General features: G+C 42.7%; 1 protein-coding gene across 6 annotated transcripts in view; it reads left to right on the forward strand.

The window, feature by feature from the left end:
* LOC144679973 (focal adhesion kinase 1) overlaps positions 1-25,649 on the forward strand; it is a 531,813-nt gene that overhangs the window by 411,278 nt on the left and 94,886 nt on the right. For all 6 annotated transcript variants that reach the window (XM_078540999.1, XM_078541000.1, XM_078540997.1 and 3 more), the window contains 4 exons: positions 5,405-5,520; positions 7,200-7,300; positions 9,332-9,421; positions 12,149-12,353. In XM_078540999.1, the coding sequence (XP_078397125.1) occupies positions 5,405-5,520; positions 7,200-7,300; positions 9,332-9,421; positions 12,149-12,353 (512 nt within the window). The remainder of the gene's footprint in view (positions 1-5,404; positions 5,521-7,199; positions 7,301-9,331; positions 9,422-12,148; positions 12,354-25,649) is intronic.

Consider the following 25,649-nt stretch of genomic DNA (forward strand, 5'->3'; position numbering starts at 1 on the left):
TGTCAAATGGGCAGACAAGTGGCAGATGGAATTTAACCCTGAAAAGTGTGAGATGATACACATTGGAAGGAGTAATTTGACAAGGAAGTATTCAATGAACGGCATGACACTAGGAAGTTCTGAGGAATAAAGGGACCTTGGAGTGTGTGTCCATAGATCTCTGAAGGCAGAGGGGCATGTTAGTGGGGTAGTGAAGAAGGCATATGGGACACTTGCCTTTATCAATTGAGGCATAGATTACAAAAGTAGGGAGGTCATGTTGGAGTCGTATAGAACCTTGGTGAGGCCACAGCTAGAGTACTGTGTGCAGCTCTGGTCACCACATTATAGGAAGGATGTGATTGCACTGGAGGGGGTGCAGAGGAGATTCACCAGGATGTTGCCTGGGATGAAACATTTAAGTTATGAAGAGAGGTTGGATAAACTTAGGTTGTTTTTGTTGGAGCAGAGAAGACTGAGGGGCAGCCTGATTGAGGTGTACAAGATTATGAGGGGCATGGACAGAGTGGATAGGGAGCAGCTGTTCCCCTTAGTTGAAGGGTCAGTCACGAGGGGACATAAGTTCAAGGTGAGGGGCAGGCGGTTTATGGGGGATGTGAGGAAAAATGTTTTTACCCAAAGGGTGGTGACGGCCTGGTTGCACTGCCTGGGAGGGTGGTGGAGGCGGGTTGCCTCACATCCTTTAAAAAGTACCTGGATGAGCACTTGGCATGTCATAACATCCAAGGCTGTGGGCCAAATGCTGGTAAATGGGATTAGGTAGGTAGGTCAGGTGTTTCTTACGTGTCGGTGCAGACTCGATGGGCCGAAGGGCCTCTTCTGCACTGTGAGATTCTGTGAACCTCCTGAGAGAAAAAATTTCTCTTCATCTCTGTCCTAAAGAGCTGACCCCTAATCCAAGTGCTGGTAATATACTGCCAGAACTCATCAAGCATGGGAAACCAACACTCCTGGAGCATCTGCACAAACTTCTCTGTCTCTACTGGAAAGAGGGGGCAGTGCCCCAGGGTGATGCAAAGATTCAGACCCTGTACAAGAAAATGAAGACAGAAGCAAAATATTTGTTCATTTCATCTGCCATTTCCTTATTATCTACTATTAGCTCCCCATTAGGTCTTCTAGAGGACCAACACTCACTTTCCTTAATCTCTTCCTTTTTGAATACCTGTGGAAACTCTTGCTATCTGTTTTTATATTTCTAGCTAACTTCCTCTCATACTCTAATTTCTTACTCCTGATTTAACCTTTTAGTCATTCTCTGCCGTTCTTTACATTCTGACCAATCATCTGACCTGCCACTCATCTTTGCGCAGTTATATGCTTTTTCTTTAAGTTTGATGCCTTCCTTAATTTCTTCAGTTAACCACAGATGGTGGGTCCTCCCTTTAGCATTCTTCTTTATAGTAGGAATTTGTTTATTCTGAAATATCCCTTTCAATGTCTGCCATTGTTTCTCTATTGATCTATTCCCTAGCCTAGTATCCCAGTTAACTTTATCTAGCTCAGCTTTCATGCCCACATGGTTACCCTTATTTACGTCTAAAATACTAGTCTTAGAACCACTCTTCTCCCTTTCAAACTGGATGTAAAATTCAGTCATATTGTGATGGTTGCTACCTCGGGGTGCCTTTACCCTGAGGTCATTAATTATCCTGTCACATTACACAATACCAATAACCTGCTCTCTGGTTGGTTTCAGAATGTGCTACTCTAAGAAACTATCTCAAAAGCATTCTAAGAACTCCTCATCCAGGCTATTACTGCTAATATGATTTTTCCAGTTTATATATAGATTAAAATCGCCCATGATTATTGCCATCCCTTTATCACAAGCATCCAATATCTCTTCTTGTACACTTCATCTTAAATTGTGGCAGGGGGCCTGTCGACCACTCCCACTAGTGACTTCTTTCCCCTGCTATTCCTCATCTCCACCCAAACCAATTCCACATCCTGATCTCCTGAACCAAAGTCATCTCTAACTATTGCACAAATCCCATCCTTGGTCAACAGTGCTACCCTCCACCTTTACCTAGCTTCCTGTTCTTCTTGAATGTTATATACTCCTCAATATTCAGAACCCAGTCCTTGTCATCGTGCAGCCATGCCGCCGTAATGGCTATCAGATCACATTTATTTACTTCAGTGTGCGCATTCAGATACAGAACCTTTAATTTTGTCTTGTTGTTATCCTTGTAACATCTAATCTTGACTACTGATGTATTCTTAGGTTTTATTTTCCTGCCTCAGACATCATGGCCTGCGAAAGATAAATGAGAATGTACAAAGACTACATGCATTTTGCAGCTACCATGAGCTTTCTGTAACTAACACCTTTCAGAACAAGCCATGTCACAAGGTGTTCAGGTGATATCCAAGATCAGGCATTGGCATCAGCTGGATCTGATCATCACCAGAGACGACTCTAAACAGCATTCTTAACACACCAAGAGCCGATATAGCGCTGACTGATTCAGATCACTGCCTGGTGTACACCTGAGTTGGAATGTAACCTTTGAAGTTTTTTCATTCAAACTAAAATGATGTCCTCATATCAACATCAGCTATCCTACCTGCCCAGGTAAAAATCAACAGTTCCTCAACTCAGTTGAACAGGCACTCTAAGCCACTCCAACACAGGGTACAGATGCAAAATATTTCGAGACACCATTTACATGATTGTTTCCGCTGGTCGGGGAATCTGAAATGCGGGTGCACAGTCTCTGGATAAGGGGCCGATCATATAGGTCTGAGATGAGGGGCAATTACTTCACTCAATCAAAGGGTTGTGAATGTTTGGAACACTCTTCCTCGGAGGGTTGTGGATGCTCCATCGTTGAATACATTTAAGGCTGGGCTAGACAGGTTTTTGGTGTCTCAAGAAATTAAGGGATATGGGAACACACGGGGAAATGGAATTGAAGCCCAAAATCGAACATGACCATATTGAATGGTGGAGCAGGCTTGCAAGGCCATATGGTCTAATTCTCCTATTTCTTGTGTGTTCTCACAACCCCACACTCTTAACATATGGGAAGCAGGAGCAGAAAACCGCTGATTGGTAACCAGTTATTGAAGCCAAGCAGTCTGCTGTCATTAACTACAAGAGGGATCTGATAGAGAAGAAAAAAACAAAAAACTACTGCGGATGCTGGAAATCCAAAACAAAAACAGAATTACCTGGAAAAACTCAGCAGGTCTGGCAGCATCGGCGGAGAAGAAAAGAGTTGACGTTTTGAGTCCTCATGACCCTTCGGCAGAACTTCTGCCGAAGGGTTATGAGGACTCAAAACGTCAACTCTTTTCTTCTCCGCCGATGCTGCCAGACCTGCTGAGTTTTTCCAGGTAATTCTGTTTTTGATCTGGTAGAGAAGACTCTGAATGTACTAAGAGCCACTCGAAGTTAAGTCCAACAGACTGCTAGGTGGTGCACCAATGACTACTGGTTACAACTTTGCCAGAATATCCAGATGTCCTTTAACACAGAATGCTAGGGATATGCATGAAGGGATCAAAAAGGCAACAGGTCCATTTGGCTGCCCACCAAAGCTGCTTGACATGATCTCTTTCCTCTTTCCATGTAATGAGCAAGGTCAGCTATGATGGGGCAACATTGCAATCATTTGTGATCTGCAGCGGGGTCAAACAAGGTTGTGTTCTGGCACTCACACTCTTTGGCATATTTTTCTCTTTGCTGCTGTCCTATACCTTCAAGTCATCTACAGAAGGTGCCTATTTACATAGCAGAACTGATGGAAAACTGTTTAGCCTTGCTCAATTGACATCCAAGACAAAGGTATGCCAAGTCCTCATCAGAGTTGTTCTCTGCTGATGATGCTTTACCAGTATTCCTAACCAAGGCACACCTGCAGCAGCAAATGGACGGACTCTCTCAGACCATAAAGAGTTGGTTTGACCATCAGCATCAGGAAGGCAGATGTCATGGTCCAGGACATTGCAATGCTGAAAACTATCAGCATTGACAGTGTGACGCTGGAGTTTTTTAATAGCTTCACATATCTAGGCTCCACGATTGCCAGCAACCTGTCACTTAATGCTGAAATAAACACGCGCATCACAAAAGCTGCAACTGTAATGTCCAAGCCAAGTAAGTGTGCGCGGAACAGCAGCAACCTGACTCTGAACACCAAACTCCAAGTCTACCGAGCCTGCATCCTCATTGCAGTCACCTACAGTGGTGAGACCTGGACAACATATGCTAGACAGGAGGAAAACTGAACAGTTTCCACCATTGCTGTCTCAGACGTATCCTCGGCATCTCTTGACAGGGCAAGGTCACCAACTCAGGCCCTGGCGCATGCTAATTCTATCAACATACACTCATTGCTAAGTCAACGATGTCTGTGCTGGCTTGGCCATGTTCATCAGATGGATGATACCTGAAGACCTTCTGGACGGTTAACTGGCCACGGGGTCATGACCTCCTCGGCACCCTTACCTTTGCTACAAGGACACCTGCAAGCAAGATATGAAGATAGCAGACAATTAACACTGACAACTGGGAGACAGTCGCTGATGGTCATGCCCTCTGCAGGCTGACTGTTTGGAAAGCATTTTAAGAGGCTCACAGAAAACAAGAACTGCTGGCCAAGAAGAGGGTTCAGAGAAAACTGAGGCCAGCGAATTGTGCACCTTCTCAGGCCACTCTACTCATCTGCAGCAAGGCAGCAGCGACTGCCATGTCAGAGTGGGGTTCCTGAGTCACAGCAGGTGATGCTTAACACAGAGTTGACCACCACGGCGCAAACCAGCATCTTACAAGACAGAAGACTGCCTTAAACCATAAAGATTTAGTGATTCGTGAATTCATGGAAACATTTTTCACAATTTGTTTTTATCAAATCTGGAAAAATTTGAATACTGCTATTAGATCTTCTCTTAACCTCCTGTGTTCTAGCGAAAAGACACAGTTTCTCTCGACTGTCATAAATAAAGTTCCCCAGCCTTGGCATCATCTCAGTGAATTTTTTCTGCACCCACTCCATAACTATCACATCCTTCCTGAAGTAAGTCTTCCAAAATTGGACACAGTACAGTATCCTAAATATGATGTAACCAGTGATTTCTATCATTTAAAATTCATGACTTCTCGTCAGACCTATGTTCAGTCATTTAATTTGATCAGCTGTTTGTAGATTATAAAGAGATTTACGTGGATTGAAGAGTAACATATGCCATAACGAGATGAGATTCAGACTTTTTAAAATTCTTAATTTGGAGTTAAGCCTGCACAAAATACGAAGAAGTGATTTTCCAGAAGGTTTACAATCTGATGCAATGACAATATATTTGGTTTTGGTCTTTGTCAAGAGAATAATACTTTTAGAATTGCTTTTTTAACAGAAAAGTGACTTTTTTTAATTGGATTTTATTTTGCACTCAGTTACGGTCATTTTTACAAGTAAGAAAATACAACTTGGACTTGGCCTCCTTAATTCTGTATGCTTACCAGCTCAGCACAGCGCTCTCTTACCTGGAGAGTAAGAGATTTGTACATCGGTGAGTGAATGTGCAATTTAGTCTAGTTGTTTAGGGGAAAGGATACTGTAGGAATGTTGATTTGGATGTGGGTATCGCTGGCATTGTTGACCATTTACTATTAAAAGTGGATATAATAGTGTTTGAACTAGAAACAAAGTGCTCCTGGATTCTAAGGTTGTTTGAAAGAAGTGCTGTGTACCATACTGTTACGTGGCATGTTCCAAATCTCAGATTTTTTTTTCTATTTGAGACACTGAATATATGCTAAGTGCTTGACTACTGGCAGAGATGAGCAGCCTTAATTTTTAATGTTGCACGCTTTACTTAATCTTCAGCATTAATAGATGCTTGCGTGGAAACCACATGCTTACCCCTCAGTCTGCTTATCTTTCCTAGTAAAAAGCAATGGGAGGACATAAATGGGAAGAAAATAATAAACATAATTTAACCTAAGACTGCATATCCCTACGTATGAAGGAAAACAAATTACCTTTTGGAATAAGAGTGCCACCTGCTGGATTATAGATGAATGACAGAAAAAGTTAATCTTTGCTTCTTGGCGACATCACCTTAAATAAGTGAGCAGCATAAAATGCACAAAGAATTATGAGCAATCTAACAGAAAATAAAGTCTTTAAAAAAACCCTTCAGTAGCCATTGAGATGGAGATTAGATTCTGGGAGCTACCAAGAATTGAAAGAAGTTACCCTTCTGACAAAGGTCACTCAATGTCAACTTAATTTTGCTGTAAAATCACTGATTTGTTCGCTATTGAGGCTTTAGTAGCAGTTACCTTTAATTAGAGAGCTGGATAGCAGTGTTTCTGATCTTTCCACTGTGGTTTTGGGTTGTCTCGGGTAAAATGAACTGTTTTGTAGCTTTTTTAAAACCTCATTATCGTTACATAACATATGTTCAATGATTGGAAAGAAACTGTTCATCAAATTGTGTTATATTGTGCTCTTGTTTGTTTTCTTCGTTACTTACAAAATGCTAAAGGCAATTTATTTTTAAAAATGTACTTTTCTGAGAATTATTCTTAGCACTAAAATCAAGGCAATGCAAAGCACTCACTGAGGTATATTTAATAAATATTACATAGCAACAGTCTACTACTAGGATGAGTTTTTCCTTAAAAATAGAGAAAAAGATGAGTTGTAATCAATTCTCTGTGTGACTCATCCAACCAATGTATTTTTCTGCTATGTAAGTAAAATTATTAATGGCTTGTTTCATGCTCTTCAGTGATGAGAAAGAACATGCCGTCTAACAGAGCTGGTAGACAGTAACAATTGTCGCAAATGAAAGGAGATAAACTAAAAGTAGAAGGTAGAATTAGCCCATGAGCAGTGGAATTAGTGGTTTGTGAGCAGAAGGACAGCAGTAAAGGCTGTTCACTGAGGCTTATGTTAAGTTGTGTTCTATTGCAGCAAATTGTATTCAGTAAATTATGGGTGTTTAGTTTGATGGATCTTGACTCCTGTGTTAATATCATTCTCAAATTTACAAGCAAAGAGAAACCTTGCATTTGAAAAGCAATTTACATAGAGATAAAGATCATTATCATCATGAAAATAATAATATGAATGGTACTTTCACCTGAAAGAATTGAAAAGGATTAATCTGACCAAATCAGCAACTTCTCTTCAGAGGAACAATTTGAGTATTTTAATCTATACTTTCTTTTTTCCTTACAGGGATATCGCTGCCAGAAATGTATTGGTATCCTCATTGGACTGTGTAAAGCTAGGAGACTTCGGTTTATCGAGATACATGGAAGACAGCACTTACTACAAAGGTGGGGATCATATTAAAAACAAAACTATAAAGGTTCGATACGGCAGTGTCTGTAAATAGCAATAAGTAGTGCTGGACAACTCAGCAACCATCTGCGAGAGAGGAACCGAGTTATCGTTTTGAGTTGGAACTGTTCCGAAGAAGAGTCATATTGGACTCAACACATCAACTCTGTTTCTCTCTCCACAGATATTGCCACACTTGCTGTTTCCCAGCACTTTGTTTTATATTTCCGATCTCCTGCATCTGCAGTATTTTGCTCTTACTCTGTAAATAACATTCTGATAATCTGTGTGAGTCCTTTGAAATATGAAGTGTTTTGAAAACAATTAGATTTTTGACACAACAGATTGTAAACCTGTCTGATTTAGTACTGGTCCAACAGAATCAAATCTTTAACCATTTACTTGAAATGCTTTAACACTCATCTTACATAGAATACATTCTCCATCTCTACAAGTATGCAAATGCGAGTAGAGTACTATTGGCTGTTCACATCATAGTAATTTTCAGTTCTTGTTGTGTGGTCCTTGTAAGTAATTATTGCACAATGAAGATGTGAGGAGCCTGAAGATGAAACATTTGGCAGAATAGCAAAAAATCTCATCAATTTAGTAACTGGACCTTAGTTTTATTACGGGTATGTTAAACTAACACCTGAGTCACATTATTACCAGTAAAACTATGTCAGCATCATGGCATATGGCCTGAAAAAGGAAGACCTGCGTTTTCTTTGTCCTCAGAGTAAGTACAATAGCCTGGAATCTCCACATATTTGCTGACCAGGTATAAACACAACTGAAATAACCTAAAAGATTGCAGAACTTAAAATATAAGTGAGTTATGCTCATAACCACTGTGAGGTTCCACAACCTTTTGCATTGGCTCAAAAGTCAGTTCAACCAAGGTTGTCTCCACCCTCAAAATTGACCACACCCCCAGTTTGGCTTGACAAGTTTATGTCCATTGTACCCATTCAGGGGTGTTTATCACATTACATCCAGAATTTCAGGTGCACAGACACCTGTGGTCATGTTAATCCATTACCGATGACCTGTAGCTCCAGTGGTCCATCATTTGAATTTCACACAGGTCTATTTCTGTTGCTATGATAATTTTAAGTTCAGTTTAAATGAGTTCAAATTCAGTTAATTGATCTGTCCTTGGTACATGAGAACTGTGACCAGCAGTCTGTTTCTCCAACTGCAGCAAGACCTTGAATTACTTGAATATGTTTTCAATTATCTTGAAGCCTCATTGGCCATTTAAAAAAAAAATTCATTCATGGGATTTGGGTGCCACTGGCAAGGCCAGCATTTATTGCCCTTCCCTAATTGCCCTTCAGAAGGTGATGGTGAGCTACCTTCTTGCATACAGTAGAGTAGCTTACTAGGTTATTTTCAGAGGGCATTTAAGAGGCAACCACATAGCAGCAAGTCCAAAGTCACAAATTGGCCAGGCCAGACAAGATAAGGATGGCAGATTTCTTTCCCTAAAGGAGATAGTGAACCAGATGGGTTGTTGCAACCATCCATTAGTTTCATGGTCACTTTAATTAATAGTAGCTTTTTATTCCATATTTATTTAATTGAATTTAAATTCTCCAATTGCTTTGGTGGGATTTGAACTCATGTTTATGTATCATTTATTCAAGCCTCTGGATTGCTAGTCCAATAACAACCACTATGCTACTTGTACCCCTGTTCCAGTCAATAATGAATTACATTCAATAACGCTTTTCAATTGCGCTGATTGAAGGGAGATTTTACATTCTGGCCTCTGCAATGGAGCTTGAGCAGAAATTTGGAACTAATTTCACCTTAGCAAAACCAACATTGGAACCAACCAATAGCAGACGCGTTTTCCCGATTGCACTCCAAACAGAAACTCAGACCTTTTGTTGTGCACGTGGATTGCACTATCTTGCTTTGTGAGGGCTTACTTTAAGTTTGTATAATTGATGAACAGGATTGGATACAGAAATTAAGTCATAGATGGTACTATTTGTGAACCTGTATCCTTCTCTTGGCAGCCTCGAAAGGGAAGCTACCCATCAAATGGATGGCTCCTGAATCAATCAACTTCCGCCGGTTTACCTCAGCTAGTGATGTATGGATGTTTGGTAAGTTTGTTTTGACTCCATTCATGTACATTTTGCTGCTGCCTAAATGAAATATAGTTGTCTCCTTTAAACCCCTCTCCCATACCTTTTACACCCTAACATCCAACAAGGCGTGCAAGAAGATCAAGGACGACTGTATCATTAAGATTCAGACAACTTGTTCAACTGCCTCTAAGGTTTTCCCCTCCACTTCTCTTTAAACTGAATTATATTGAATTAATTATATATTGAATTAAAATCCCTTGCCCACCAACCTAAACCTTCCCCAGCCTGAATCCTATTTTCCTATGTTCTCTCTGACCTTCTTGCCCGAGCTCATCATCCATTTGATTTAGCACCTGCTCTCTTGATATCATCCACTAAATCACTGACTGTGCAACTTCCCTTTCTGGTCTCCATGCTAACCGACATAGTAATTCATTCATTATTCTCAGGCAGTGTCCCCCTCCCTTTCAAAATGGCCAGCATCACCAGCCGCCTCCTTCCTTGCTCAAGACCCACCTTGAACCCCGCCCTCCCTGTCCTTACTGTTGCTCCATCTCAAACATATGGAGCCTGTACTATCATTCTTTTCGATCAACTCCATTTAACCCCCTTTTGTCCATATCTCCCAATACCCTTACCTAACAAAAATCTACCAATATCTGGCTTGAAAATTTCAATTGATTCAGCATCTACAGCCTTTTTGGATAGAGTTCCAGATTCCACTATCCTTTTGTGGTTAAACAAGTGCTTTCTGATTTCATTCCTAAATGGCCAAACTCTAATTTTAGGATTAAGGCCTCTTGTTCCAGATTCTCCCACCAGAGAAAATAGTTTCTCTATACCCACCCTGTTAAATCCCTCTATCATTTGAAAGATGTTGATCAGACCACCCAATAACCATACAAACGAAAGGAAAACATATCAAGTGAATGAAACCTCCCAAAGCTCTTGAAAATTCTACTTCCCTTGCCTCATCCCCAAATTCATGTCCATCTTTCCTGCAATTACTACAATCAGGGTTCCATCCCTGTCGTCTTCCATGACTGTGACCAGAATGCATGATCCCTCATTGACCTCTCTGTAGTTTTTGACCTAGCTAACAACAACATTCTTTTCAACTGTCTTTCTTCCATTGCTCATCTAGATATGTTTCCCCTCACTTGCTTCCACCCTTAGCAATTTGATTAAAGCCAGACCATTTCCAGAAATGGCTTCTCTTCCTGGCCTGCACCATAACCTCTGGAGTTCCCCAACGATCTGTTTCTAGTTATGTCCTCATTTACATGCTGCCCCTTGGTGACAATATCTGAGACATGGGGTCAACTTCCACATGTACATTAATAACATCCAGCTCTACCTCTCCACAGCCTGTCTCAATCCTTTTGCTGTCGCTTTGTTGTCAGAGTACTAGGCCGATATCCAGTGTTGGTGGGGCTACAACGCCCTCCAGGTAACATGAAGGAAAGACGGAAGCTTTGGTCTTTGACCCATGCTGCCACTCTTTTCTCTAGCTTCCCACTGATGCATGCTTCCATTGCTTCGAGTCAAACCAGACTGTTCACAATCTCTTCTTCCATTTCAATCTCAAACTGATTTCATGCTCTTCATAATAAAGAACACTGGGGTATATCGCCATTAACATTGCCTATCTCTACCCCTGCCTCAACTCCCTGCTTAAACCTTCATTCTTCCTTCCAGCCCTGACAACCCCAGTGCCCTGATGATCAGTCCCCTGTGTTCATTCAGCTCATCCAAAACTGCTGCACACATTTATACTGCACCAGTTGCTCCTTATCTCAAACCCTTGTGTGTTTTAAGCTACATTGGCTCCTGTTTGCCCCAGTGCTCCCAATTTTAAAATCTCATCATTGTGTTCATATTCCTTTTTGGCCACAGCCTTGCCCTTTAACCCACGTCACCCCTCCAAACCCAATGAAGGTTCACATTTTTGGGACTCTCACCTTCTGTGCAACCATTTGATGGCTGCGATGTACGCTTTGGAATTCCCTCCATAAACACTTTGCATTTCCACACCTCTCTCCTTTAAGACCCTCCTTTGATGTAACTTGCTGGTTACATCCTTTCAGAAAATTTCAGGGGTCACGTCAACCCATTCATTTGAAGTTTCTGACTGAGTTCTCTCCAGCCAGCCTGATGCATGTTACTATAGTAGTACTGCTTTTCAACACAAACTCCTAATGACAAAAAAAGATCGACGATCTTTGGATTTCCAAATAGCCTCCAATAAGGCACCACACTAATGGCTGTGGTCAGAGCATGTGGAATTGGGATAGGTAGCAGAATGGACAGCAAGCAGGCGACAAAACAGAAAACTGAGTAGCAGCAGTTCAGGATATCTACTCTGACGGACATAAGGTTGGGAAGTGGCGTTGCATGGAGGTTCTGCTGGAACCACAGTTGTTCACAGTATATGTTAACAAATTGGACTTGAGAATCAGAAGTACAATTTCATTATTTGCAGACTACACAAAATTGGGAGGTGTAGTTAAGGCCAACTAGGGTTGGGCAATAAATGCTGGCCCAGCCAGCAAAGCCCACATCCAATGAATGAATTTTTAAAAAATCCTTGCACCTTGTAAGCTTTAGTTTTGGCAGATATGATTTATGTAGTTCAATTCTCTAGACAAACTACTGTAAAGAGAGTTCACTTTTAAGCTACACTAGTTTAATATTGAATTAAAATGTTTTCTGCTATTAATTTTTTTTATTTCTACGTTTTAGGCGTTTGTATGTGGGAAATTCTAATGTATGGAGTGAAACCATTTCAAGGAGTAAAAAATAACGATGTAATTGGTAGAATTGAAAATGGTGAGCGGCTGCCAATGCCTCCAAACTGCCCTCCAACGCTCTACAGCCTTATGACAAAATGCTGGGCGTATGACCCTAGCAGAAGACCACGGTTCAATGAACTGAAACAGCAGCTCAGGTAGGAAGCAATTCCCGTTTTCTTTTGAACAAAATAAATTGCAGTTATGACTTCTCTTCCTTTTCTGACTGGAGCCCATAACCTAGACTGGCAATTAGTGCAGCACTGAGGAAATGCTGCACTGTCAGAGGTCACGTCTTTCAGTTGAAATGTTAAGCCAAGATCCTGTCTGCCTTTGCAGGTGGACATAAAATTTTCCATTGTACTTTTCGAAGGAATGCAGGCAAGTTCTTATGGAGCCCTGCTGAATGATTATCCCTCACCCAGCATTAATAAACAAACAAATTATTAGGTTATTATCACATTCTTGTTTGCAGAATACGAGTGCATATAAACAAGCTGTTGCATTGACAGTGACTAGACTTTAAAATGTTTCATTGGCTGTTTGAGCACTTTGGGATGTACTGAGTTCATGAAAGGCATATTATAAATGCACATTCTTTTTTCTTATGAAACAGAAAATATAAATGCAACACACATTTATTGTATCAAATTCAGAGACGGATGAGGTGGATGGTAGTACAAATGGCCAGATTTTGTTGCTGTTGCTCTAACGGTGGCAGAGAGAGAGCATGCATGGCAGAGAGAGAAAGTGAGCTTGAGCGCCCGTGGCTGAGAGATTGAGCGCCCGTGGCTGAGAGATTGTGCGCGCACTGCAAAGAGAGATGGAGCGCGCGGGGCAGGGAGAGACGGAGCGCGCGGGGCAAGGAGAGGCGGAGCGCGCGGGGCAGGGAGAGGCGGAGCGCACGGGGCAGGGAGAGGCGGAGCGCGCGGGACAGGGAGAGGCGGAGCGCGCGGGGCAAGGAGAGGCCGAGGGGGATCACGAGGGAGGGAGGGGGTACGTGTGGCAGCGGGAGGGGGTTGGGTGCGGCAGTGAGAGGTAGGGGGCGGAGGGCGGGTGGCAGAGTGAGAGAGGGGTCGCGTGGCAGAGAGAGGGAGAGAGCAGGCGTGAGAGAGACGAGGTGGACGTGGCAGTGAGAGGGACAGATTGGGCAGGTGTGGCAGTGAGAGAGTGTGGAGAGAGGGGCGTATGTGACAGTGAGAGAGTGTGCGGTGGGCGTGGCAGTGAGAGAGAGTGTGGGGCGGGCGTGGCAGTGAGGGAGAGTGTGGGGCGGGCGTGGCAGTGAGAGAGTGTGGGGCGGGCGTGGCAGTGAGAGTGTGGGGCGGGCGTGGCAGTGAGAGAGAGTGTGGGGCGGGCGTGGCAGTGAGAGAGAGTATGGGGCGGGCGTGGCAGTGAGAGAGAGTGTGGGGCGGGTGTGGCAGTGAGAGAGAGTGTGGGGCAGGCGTGGCAGTGAGAGAGTGTGGGGCGGGCGTGGCAGTGAGAGAGAGTGTGGGGCGGGCGTGGCAGTGAGAGAGAGTGTGGGGCGGGCGTGGCAGTGAGAGTGTGTGGGGCGGGCGTGGCAGTGAGAGAGAGTGTGGGGCGGGTGTGGCAGTGAGAGAGAGTATGGGGCGGGCGTGGCAGTGAGAGAGTGTGGGGCGGGCGTGGCAGTGAGAGAGAGTGTGGGGCGGGTGTGGCAGTGAGAGAGAGTGTGGGGCGGGCGTGGCAGTGAGAGTGTGGGGCGGGCGTGGCAGTGAGAGAGAGTGTGGGGCGGGCGTGGCAGTGAGAGAGAGTGTGGGGCGGGTGTGGCAGTGAGAGGGTGTGGGGCGGGTGTGGCAGTGAGAGAGAGTGTGGGGCAGGCGTGGCAGTGAGAGAGAGTGTGGGGCGGGTGTGGCAGTGAGAGAGAGTGTGGGGCAGGCGTGGCAGTGAGAGAGAGTGTGGGGCGGGCGTGGCAGTGAGAGAGAGTGTGGGGCGGGTGTGGCAGTGAGAGAGTGTGGGGCGGGCGTGGCAGTGAGAGTGTGTGGGGCGGGCGAGGCCGTGAGAGAGTGGGGCGGGCGTGGCAGTGAGAGAGTGTGGGGCGGACGTGGCAGTGAGAGAGTGTGGGGCGGGCGTGGCAGTGAGAGAGTGTGGGGCGGGCGTGGCAGTGAGAGTGTGGGGCGGGCGTGGCCGTGAGAGAGAGTGTGGGGCGTGCGTGGCCGTGAGTGTGTGGGGCGTGCGTGGCCGTGAGAGAGAGTGTGGGGCGGGCGTGGCCGTGAGAGAGAGTGGGGTGTGTGGGGCGGGCGTGGCAGCGAGAGAGGGTGTGGGGCGGGCGTGGCAGCGAGAGAGAGTGTGGGGAGGGCGTGGCAGCGAGAGAGGGTGTGGGGCGGGCGTGGCAGTGAGAGGGTGTGGGGCGGGCGTGGCAGTGAGAGAGTGTGGGGCGGGCGTGGCAGTGAGAGAGTGTGGGGCGGGCGAGGCCGTGAGAGAGTGTGGGGCAGGCGTGGCCGTGCGCGCGCGAGACTGAACGAGCATACAAGAGGGAGGGAGTGTGTGAGTAGGGGAGAGTCAGTGAGCCCGCATGGCAGATTGTGTGTGTCTGCCTTACTCCCAGCCTCAGGTTTCTCACTCAATCTCAGCATCATACACCAACACAAGCAAACACACCCACACACAGAGGGTGAGTGAGCGCGCAACCTGAGACTGGGAGTGAGCTGGACACGCACACACTGATCCTCTCACACTCTGGTCATTTTTCTTAATTACTCTTTTTCTACTTTTGCTCAGCAGTTGTTTCTTTTCTTAATACCTCAACTTTTTTGTTGAAATTCAGTTTATTGTGCCAAATCTTATTTTTCCGAAATTTGCTCGTCAGCATCTTGAGTTAGAAAAAAATGCAGATGTGCCCCACCCACCCCCAAGGAAAAGGTTGGACAAGTCTGTTGTAGAGGAATACAAAAATGAGACAGTGACTGATAAGGGTGCAGCCCTGCATTGAATAAAAGAAGCAAAACGGATCCCTGTTCAAAACAACTTTTTATATTGTGCATTCTGTTCATTAGAATGTCTTCCTCGATCATGTAATCTTTGTCCATTAGCTGCATGCTAAATAAGCTAGTGAAGACACTGGGAAAGTTTAATCATATATCACTTTGTAATGTCATGCTTCATGCCTTCGATGTGTAGAACCTGATGATTTGAAATTTAGAATTTTCATTATTTGGCAACCATACAAATATAAGGGGTGCAAGTTTAAAAAGAGACTACAGGGTGTATTGACATTCCAAAGGAATAGTAGTAATCAATGTTTTATTCTTGAAATATATTCATGAACTCTCGAAGGGTTCTGGTATTTCTATATAATTAAAACCAATGAGAGGAATGGCATTTTGCTCTTAGAATGTCAAATAGCATTGATTCAGCAATTATAGTATTTGGATGTTGTATTTATAACCAGTGTAATGAGAGCACAGTAGCATGTAGCCTGTCACCGTACCAGAGAGAAAATTAAAATAGTTTTAAGTTCTGCCCTTGTATTGCTATCACCTTGCAAAATAATTAAGTGAAAACTTGTATCACTAAATTATGATTTATTTCAGCAGTTTACCTTAACAGGTTCTATTCATTGTGAAGTGATTTATAGATCCACTTGGGATTTGTATTACAGTACTCTTCCCTGCATTTGTTCATTGAACTACAATTTATTGCACTAATGCAGTTATGTGGATCAGTGTTATTGATAGAACATCTTATCCCTTCCAACCAACACTCGAGTTGAAAGCCTGTTCATGAAGCAGCCCTCTTCTGTGACTGTCAATGTCAAAGATCTAATGCAAGGTCAATGCTTCTCTAAATAAATACATTTTGGTTCTTTACAACTAATTTATTTCCCTTCAGGTAGGGAAGCAATTGATTATAGTACATGGGCTTATGAATTGAGATGGATTTTAATATTAATAAATGGAAGATAATGCACATTGGAAGCAGAATCATGAATGGGAGTATATTTAGCACAAGTATGAAAGGAAAAGTATTGACCATCAAAAGTATAATCTGTCCAATTTTTATCCCATTGAAGTCAACAGAATCAACATGGAATGTGATCTAAAATGCTGGCAGTGTGGTCTGCCAGATTATCACCCAGATTGCGAAGTTCAAAATTATCCCCGCTGATGATACAAAGAAAGTTTAGAGAAGGGCAGTGCTCTAAATTACAAAGAAGGAATAACTGAATTGAGATGAAAATAATCCAGGTTTATTTGTAAAACATTTACAAAATGATGTTATCAATATAAGAAGGCTAATTAACTTGGTCTGTGATCACAAAACAAGTTGATGCAGAGATTAGCCAGCATTAACTGAGACTCAAGATTAAAATCTGCAGAGAGACGCATATGTGGAACAGGAATTTAGCAAAAACGCTTAATTCTATGTCAGTTAACCATTTTGAAACAGAAATGGAAAGGTAGCCAAAGTAGATGACATTGTACTTCTCCACATTTAACTCTATCTGCCAGTTTTGCCCACTCACCTAATCATCTTCATAACTTTCTTGCCCTATGTGCTACTTACTATAAGAACAAAGAAAAGTACAGCACAGGAACAGGCCCTTCGGCCCTCCAAGCCTGCGCCGATCATATTGCCTGTCAAACTAAAACATTTTGCACTTCCGGGGTCCGTATCCCTCTATTCCCATCCTATTCATGTATTTGTCAAGCTGCCTCTTAAACACCACTATCGTACCTGCTTCCACCACCTCCTCTGGCAGCGAATTCCAGACACTCACTACCCTCTGCGAAAAAAACTTGCCCCGCACATCTCCGCTATAGTTTTCTCCTCTCACCTTAAATCTATGTCCCCTAGTAATTGACTCTTCCACCCTGGGAAAAAGCTTCTGACTAACCACTCTGTCCATGCCACTCAATTTTGTAAACTTCTATCAAGTCGCCCCTCAATCTCCATCGCTCTAGTGAGAACAATCCGAGTTTCTCCAACCTCTCCTCATAGCTAATAACCTCCAGACCATGCAGCATCCTGGTAAACCTCCTCTGCACCCTCTCCAACGTCTCCATATCCTTCTGGTAATGTGGCGACCAGAATTGCACGCAATATTCCAAGTGTGGCCTAACCAAGGTTCTATACAGCTGCAGCATGACTTCCCAGCTTTTATACTCAATACCCCTGCCAATGAAGGCAATCATGCCATTTGCCTTCCTGACTACCTTATCCACCTGCATTGCCACTTTCAGTGACCTGTGGACCTGTACACCCAGATCCCTCTGCCCGTCGATGCACTTAAGGGTTCTGCCATTTACTGTATAATTCCTGCCTGTATTAGACCTTCCAAAATGCATTACCTCGCATTTGTCTGGATTAAACTCCATCTGCCATTTCTCCGCCCAAGTCTCCAACCGATCTATATCCCTATGTCACCTAACTTGATGTCGACAGCAGACCTGGATAGATGGCTCTCTCTTCCTTCATCCAAATCTTTTATAAATGTACTGAAAAATTGAGACCCCAGTACAGGTACCTTGGGGGGCACCACTAGTCACTTTTTCTCAATTTGAGCACTTTACCCCAACTCTCTGTCATCAATTCTGTACGCATGTCAATAGGATGCCTCCAGTTTCATGTACCCTCATTTTTGTTAACAGCCCTACATTGCATTTTTCTGCCTACTTAAAGGGGTGTAATTTAAAAAATCACCAAGACACTTAAACTTAGAAGGCCTAAATCTCAAATGTGCCCTGTTTTGAAGTTGTGAAGAACCAAAATGTATTTATTTAGAAAAGCATTAACCTTGCATTAAAGCTTGCATTAGATCTTTGACATTGACAGTCACAGAAGAGGGCTGCTTCGCTCACAGGTCCAGTGTCCAAAATCAGAACCGAGACCATTCTGGATGGTTTTCCCGATTTTGGAGATGGGACCCTTAATCAGACCGGCCAACTGCACATGCCTGCTGTGTATCCCCAGGCAGCTCAGTGAAGACTATTTTAATTTTAGGCCACTCTAACTCTTGGGTAGGTGTTGGAGGACAGGGTTGGCCTGGAAATGGGGACCAGGAAGGAGGTGATGGTAGCGATCAGAAATGGGGGCGACCAGTGGCCAACAGCAGCCATATTTTCAATGTACTCCTTCACCTCCACGTTTTGTATTCAGGCAAGTATTTTTACCTTTTCTGATAGATACTCGCAATGGTCCCTTTAAAGAATGTTGCTTAAGCTGTTTGTCACCCTTGGCAACTGCAGTTAGAGCAAACCAATTGCATATGAGGAGGGTGGAGCATAAAATAGACATTAGGCATCTTATTGGTAGATGCAAAGACGCTCATGCCTGTTTGAGGCACAGGCCCTAGATGCCTCTTTTGATGCCAATACCAATATTGCATACAGAAGTCTGCCTTAGAATGTGTCTGCACTGCCTGCCTTGTTGGACACCTACAAAACAGGCGAGTCATCACCAATTTAAAAGAGTATCAAAAACGTCTTGTTTTCAGACCATTCTGGCTTTCGGACAGCCTGATTTTGGATAATATAAATAAAACCATTAATAAAACTCCAAACTGCAAAGAGTTGTGCTGACAATTTTCTTTTATTATGTCTATACTTGTGGTTCAGTTTGATTCTCCATAAGCCCTGCATCTAACTTATGATGTACTGCTTTTGACTTTTGAGTAACTAATTTTTTGGCATCAGTCAAAATATGCCAAAGAAACTCATTGCTGACTCACTGAAAAATGTTTTCTTTCAACCTTTTCCTAAGTAAACCTAAATTGGCATTGATCTGTACAGAAAATTGAAATGAACCAGAACTTAGTCTCCTTTATTAGCCAATGAAAACATTAATGTTGCTTAACCTTGTGAGAAGTAATCTGATTATTCGCAAGATTTGGAGATTGTATAAAAGCTATAGGACTGTGTTTTGAAAAGCAGAAAGGGTTATCTGGTCCTCTCCTGTTTAATTCCTCACTTGAATTTTTGCAGAAATTATTTTCCTTGATTTCAGTGTCACTCCCATGAGCAGATCTTTCATTCCTGAAGAAGCTGTCCAATATCTGAGTAAGCAAAGTAGGCCTTGGAGTTCAATCAGAGAACCTCTGTCATTGTTCTCCATCTTACTGGAATAATGTGCTGCTGTGCAATCCCTCTATTATTGATGGGTAGAAGAATATGCACTGTGTCAGACGTCTGTCACCTGCTGGATAGAATATTGCTAAGGCTCTGTACTGATGGTCATTAATCCCTGTTTATATTGTAGTTTATAGTTTTTCAAAGGGTCATGCCTTGCAAGTAAATGTATATGATTTACACCAAGTGCATCATCTGGTAAGGTCCAATAAACTAACCCATCACAGACAAGTGTGCTTTGGCACTGTCACATCAGCTCCCTCTGACTGCCACTTCCAAAGCTTCCTCTTGTACGAGTCCAGTGCCTTATTTTGAGGGCTGTGTGCACATACTTAGCACAGCATAATGGCTGCAAACACTCCCAAGTTTTAATATTCCATGGGCTCTGTGGAAAGCTGTTTGACAGACATGCCACCCCTGTGCCTGCACCCTTTGTACTTGATTTTGCAATGGTCATGTTGCATTGCATAACAAAGGATGCGAGTTTTGCCTGGCTGACACCATCTTGCCACATTTGCCTCTTGGACAAATTTCTTAATCCACTAACTCTGTTCATTGACAGAGGCTATATATTACACATAAGCTTTGTTTTTACCTGTCCCTGAGGGTCTGTCCTACCACCAAAGCTGTACTGGGGTTGGACCATGCATCCTTCCCTTGAATATAACGCACAAGTTTACCTTGTATAGTACAAGGTGTGGTGACTTGTTTTCTGTGCCATTTCATGGACCAAAGTAAATGGCGAACACTTCAATGTATAAAGCGCATCTCTAAGCTTGAACTATTTTCTGAGGTCTCTGCCTACATTTCTGTCTGCCATCTCACTGGTGGGGTCAAAAGGCTGTACCTCCTTCAGCTCTACTCTGGTCTGACCATTTGGTTTTCCTAGACCACCTATTAAGCACATGACTTGTCACTGCTCCACATGTTTCTGCTCTATTTCCTTGCCTGAGAGCATGCTGCTGCCTGGCACTGGTCAGGTGAGTGATTCTTGTGCCATGATGTCAGTACCTACTATAGATGACTGTGCTGGGTTAACAGAACCTGCGTTCTCCCTTTGCAGTCTTTGTCTCATCTCTGCTAAATAGTCCAGCGTTTAGCTTCAATATCCACATCACTTCCTGGTAGAACCTCAAATGTAATGATTGCTGAAATCAGTGATTTTACTCCTTTGCAAATAGGATATTCCAGCTAAACTCTGACCGGGGCGGGTGACTATGTTGGGACCCAGTAAAGCCCAGGGCACACAAGATTATTCGTGGGTTGGGAAAGCTAAAGACTATGAGGAATTTTTAAAAATATCAAACCAACACTGAAGTATTTTACAAGTATGTCAGTTGAAAGAAGATTGTTAAAAGCGAGTGGCATCCTTGAGAGGACCAGATGATGATCAGAAAATGGTACAGTTGTTTAAAAAGTACTTAGTAGCAGTTTTTACTAAATGGAAGAGGATACAGATCCTGATATGACTGAGTAAGCTGAATAATATTATGAATGCAAATTATATTTTGGATAAATTAATTCAGCTATAAGAAGAAAAAGCACAAGTGTCTGATCCTGAGGGAAGAAATTGCAGAAATTGTATCTCAGGGACCAGGAAGTGTGCCAGATAAATGGAAAGTGACCTAACATTTTTTGAAAGGAAAAATAAGCCAATTTGGATAATTACAGGCCAATTAGATTAACATCTGTGATTGTATTTCATGTTTTCCCACAGCCATTTCTAAGATCCTTTTTTCCCCCCTATCCTCCCAATTGTGAAAAGTTCCTCTTATTTCAGTTCCATTTATTGCAGTTCCTGTTTGTTTGCAAATTTGATTCCCACAAAAGTTGCTTTAATGTGACATGACACTTTAGCATCTAGGACTCTTACCTCTCAATTTGGTTGGGTCAAGTATTTAACATGCTTAAGAACCAGTTTGACCTGAATTCCACTTTCTTTTTCGCATTATATGGGTGAGGAGAAATAGAAGTCAGAAAAGCATCATGACTTGCTTCATGAGCAGGTAGATACTTTGAACAATTAGATTGGATTGGAGATTCAAAAGCTGGTCAGTTAGAAGTTGGCATTATGAATTTCCGGTTTCTAGAATTTTGATAAGTTCAAACATTTTGAAAAAACTGGGCGAGAAATGAGAACTGAACTAGGAAGCCAAAGTGTGAAAATAAGATGGCCAGCGTTAGGAAGCACTGTGTAGGTGGTTTAATCACGAGAGCTCTGAAAATCCTGCTTTGTGGCAGCCTGTTGAAAGCTAGTGAGCTCAGCATAGAATGCTTTGAAGCAGCAAATGGATTCCTGTGCTGCTGGAAAGAGACATAACCTTGAATACAACAAGCTGTCTGGTGAAAATACAGAGTGACAACCTAGCCGCAGATGCACGGACGGAGGAAGTGTTGCCAGGTTTGTTAGCAGAGTGACTGTGAACATATTACAGCAATAAGCCATGTTTTCTGTCATGTCATTACTGATCAAATCTTTGCAAACGAAGGAGAGAAGATGAACGGTAGCAAACTGGGGAAAGAGTGCCCCATGTTGTTGTGCGAGTTTGGGCAAGTGGAAACCTCCTGAGATAGGAAAAACACAAACTGTCATGACTAAAAAAATGTGAGAACCTGACCAACTGATTGAAAGGATGCAAACAGTTTTTGGAAGACAGCTACAATCTTTGAATGCCAGGATGAGAATGCACTACATGGTGCTTTTGATAGAGAATGTCGCTTGATATTATGTTTCTCTTTATCTTTAACCAAAAGGAACATCTTTATCCAAAGCGTGGCAAGAAAGTGGAACTCACTACCACAAGTATTAGATGAGGCAAGTGGCATAGGCATATTTAAAGAGAAGCTAGATAAGCACATGAGGGAGAAAAGAATAGTAGGTTATGCTGAGGTCAGATGAAAATGGGTGAGAAGAGGCTTGTTTGTTATTTAAATGCTGTCATAGACCAGTCGGGTCGAATGGCCTTTTTCTGTGCTGTAAATTTAATGTAATCTAATATTACTTACTTGGTTCCAGGGACTAGAGGATGTATTATTTATAGTATTAAGAAACACAAGCAATTTCTGCACATGGTCTGTTTTAGATTCTACTGAGGAAACAGCGTTTCACAGTTTATGAAAAACTATAGTCTGATGGGTGCTATGCACTTAAACAGTAGATTTGGAATGTAGTGACCCCAGTGGAGGAGGGAAGTGACTGGATTCCTGGGTGCTTGAGTGAAGCAGGGGTTGATCTTTTTGTTTTGGTGGATAATGACATTGACGTCTGCAAAGAGGTGACTGATGCAGAAGTCATTTTACTCTGGAAAACTTGGAAACAAAGGCTGTGGAGGATCTAAATAAAGGTGTGTCTAAACTGGAAATTCCCAAAGTTAATGAGGTAATTCTGCACTGTGCGTTATCTATTGATTTATTGAGTCAAAGGAGAGTGAGATGTTTTAACTTGTGCACTGAAAGGGAATGTGTGAAGGGTGATGACTTCTGACCTTCAGCAAAATCAGAACTTAAGAATTTTTCACTACATTAGAAAAGCTCAAAATGAAAACAGTTGTTCTTTATTTAGTAAGATGCTATGCTGTAACTGCAGAAAGTGGAATGGAAGAAAATGATTGAAGGGGAGGGGGTGCAGAATCTCCGTTTCCCACCTAAAAAAGTCAAACTTCCACATCTGTGAGTATTAAGGATAGAGATGCAACCTTATTAAATTTAACCAAAGTGAAAAAATGATCCAGAATATGGTTCTGTTCAGTTGATGAACATGCTGGTCACTTTGGAGGTTAAACTGACAGTATACAGACCAGTTTGTTGGGCTTTGCTAACAGTGACTGACAGTAGAACTTGCATAACTGTTCATCCCTTAGATGATGTAATTCTATCAGTTGCCTGGGCAACTTCAGCTTTATGACTGTAATGAGCAAGGAATATATTAATTTTCTTCCAACTATGAAGCATAGCTTCTGAAGGAGGCAAACATGCAGTCACCCCATTCATGTTCTTTGTATAAAATCATTGCAAGGGAATTTTTTAAATAATCCAACTCGCACAGTGTTTATAATCTTTTGATTTGATTTTTACCTCATTCTATAAAACTCTTCAGTGCTCATGAAACAAAAGAGCAAAATCTATAAACATTTTCCGCTCTAGAATCATCATGATCTTATTCTTAAGCCCCCTGCCTGAAGCCAGCAGTCTCCACTGTAGGTAGGGCAAGGAGGCAGGTCCTGAATCCACCCCAGCCAGAACAGGGATTGAACCCCATGCTGTTGGCACCAATTTCATTCACACCAGCCCATGCCCCCGATTTATATGCATGTTGCAATCCGGAGCTATGAATAGTAATGGTAGAGGCTCCAATTTCTTTCCATCACATGGCTTTCCAGGAATGTCTCCTGCTCTTACCACCTGCCATTGAATATATTGGCGTATGTATGGTTTTACAAGTTGATACTCAACCTGTTTGGCCATGTTATGAACGCACTTTTCTTGGTCATCAAGTTCTGGAGTGGGACTTGAACCCGGAGCTTCTGGCTCAGAGGTAGCAACTCTATCCACAATGCTACAAGATGTCCTTTACAATCTAGAAATGAGACAGAAAATTTTCACGAACCAACAAAAATTGCACACAATGGAGAAGGGTCTTGCATCAAAAGTTTGTTGAAACAACACTCTTCTATCTACTTTTCTGCAAGTTTTTTTTAACCCTGAAAGTTAATTTTCTCACTCTTGAACATGTGAGCACTGTTTTTATAATTTCCTGACCCGGAAAATGCTGCTTTATCTGCTGCCATCAGTTCATTGCCTTCTCATAGTGTGTGAAAGAGGTCAGTGTGATAGATGGCTCATCTGTCCTTTCTTGTTTTCATCCTCATCCCATCCTTGCAAGGAAGTGCCTCCTCTCGACATCCGTGCCGATGGCATATGTGAAATGAACTTGATAGGAAGAAGTCATGCATATGAATCCTGGTGCTATCAGAAGCACAGAATGTTACACACCAACATATTGAGCTGTTTTTCCACCTTCAAGTAATTGTTGAAAACTTTGATTCTCTGTAAGAAGTTACCATTAAATTTACTAATAGGTATTGTCAACTCAATAGATTATTTCTCAATAACTAAGCTGAGTGTTAGCTACTTATTAGATGAAGAGGGGTGGTTCATGAAAAGGACGTTCATGTGGAGCATAAATACTAACATAGAACAATTGTGCAGAATGATTGTTTCTGTGCTGTAGACCCTTGGCGTGGAGTTTTGTCAATGGCGTATTGTTCCCAAAGATGGAACCAGAAGTACGTGAGGCATCCATGCTCTTGATTTTTCCCTGTTCCTCAAGCGCTTACAATTTGAATTTAAAGCGCCAGTGTTGTGTACTGGAGACACATGCAATTCTGCGATGGGCAGGTTTTCAGTGGTGAAACCCGCCATCAGCTGACAATGCTGCAGCTACGGTTGGGCTATAAAAGAGCCTCCTGGACAAACAGGGAGGCTTTTCATCACTGCCACAACTTTTCTGCCCAACTCCATTGCCATTGACATAAGACTTTGAGAGATGGCCTTTCAATATTATATTTCACTTGTAAATATTTCATATTACATTGGTTTCACTTTATTCATCGGTGAATCGTCGTTATTTTTTGAGTGATTAATGTATTAGCACTCCTCATGTTTGGAGTGCATTTATGCTTATGGAGGAATTAGGGGTATTTCCTTTATTGTGGAAGAAAGAACATTGTATTCTCCTGTTCACTCTTTATTGAATGTCCATGTTATACTCGTTACTCTGTGGGACATGGCTGAACTTGCAGAGTCAGCCAGCCCTCCCTTCTATGCATTGTAAAGGACATTGCCCAAGATCACTCTCAGTGGGGATAATTGAAATGTAGGTGAACCCAAAGCCCTGTAAGGACACTGATAGCCAACACATTGAGATCGACACTCATTTGGACAGTAATTACACTGACTTTAAGCCACTCATTTTCATACCTTGACTGACTATTCCCACCTCACCCAGGACATAAGGCCCTTCGCACTTCACTCTTCCATGATCCCAAACCCACCGCCTGTCCTCCCATGGATCCCTCTTCAACCCCTCCATGCCCCAAACCCCACTCCACACTGCAACCCCCTCTCCTCACCACTTACTCTCCCTTGTCGGTCCCGAGCCTCCATGCAAGCTGCCATTCTCCTGCTCCCCTCCCTTGTGCCATAGAGTTAAACAAAAAAAAACCGATGATCTTACTCGCAACCGCACAAAGCCAACTAATGCACAGCACCTTCAATAAACGTGAACTGGGTGCCATGAGATTCTCATGTGCTGCTGACTTTATCTTGACGTTAGGACATAATTAAAAAACATTTTATTCAAATGAATATTTA

This window comes from Cetorhinus maximus, chromosome 4 (genome assembly GCF_964194155.1).
Source record: "Cetorhinus maximus chromosome 4, sCetMax3.hap1.1, whole genome shotgun sequence".
Taxonomy (NCBI): Eukaryota; Metazoa; Chordata; class Chondrichthyes; order Lamniformes; family Cetorhinidae; genus Cetorhinus; species Cetorhinus maximus.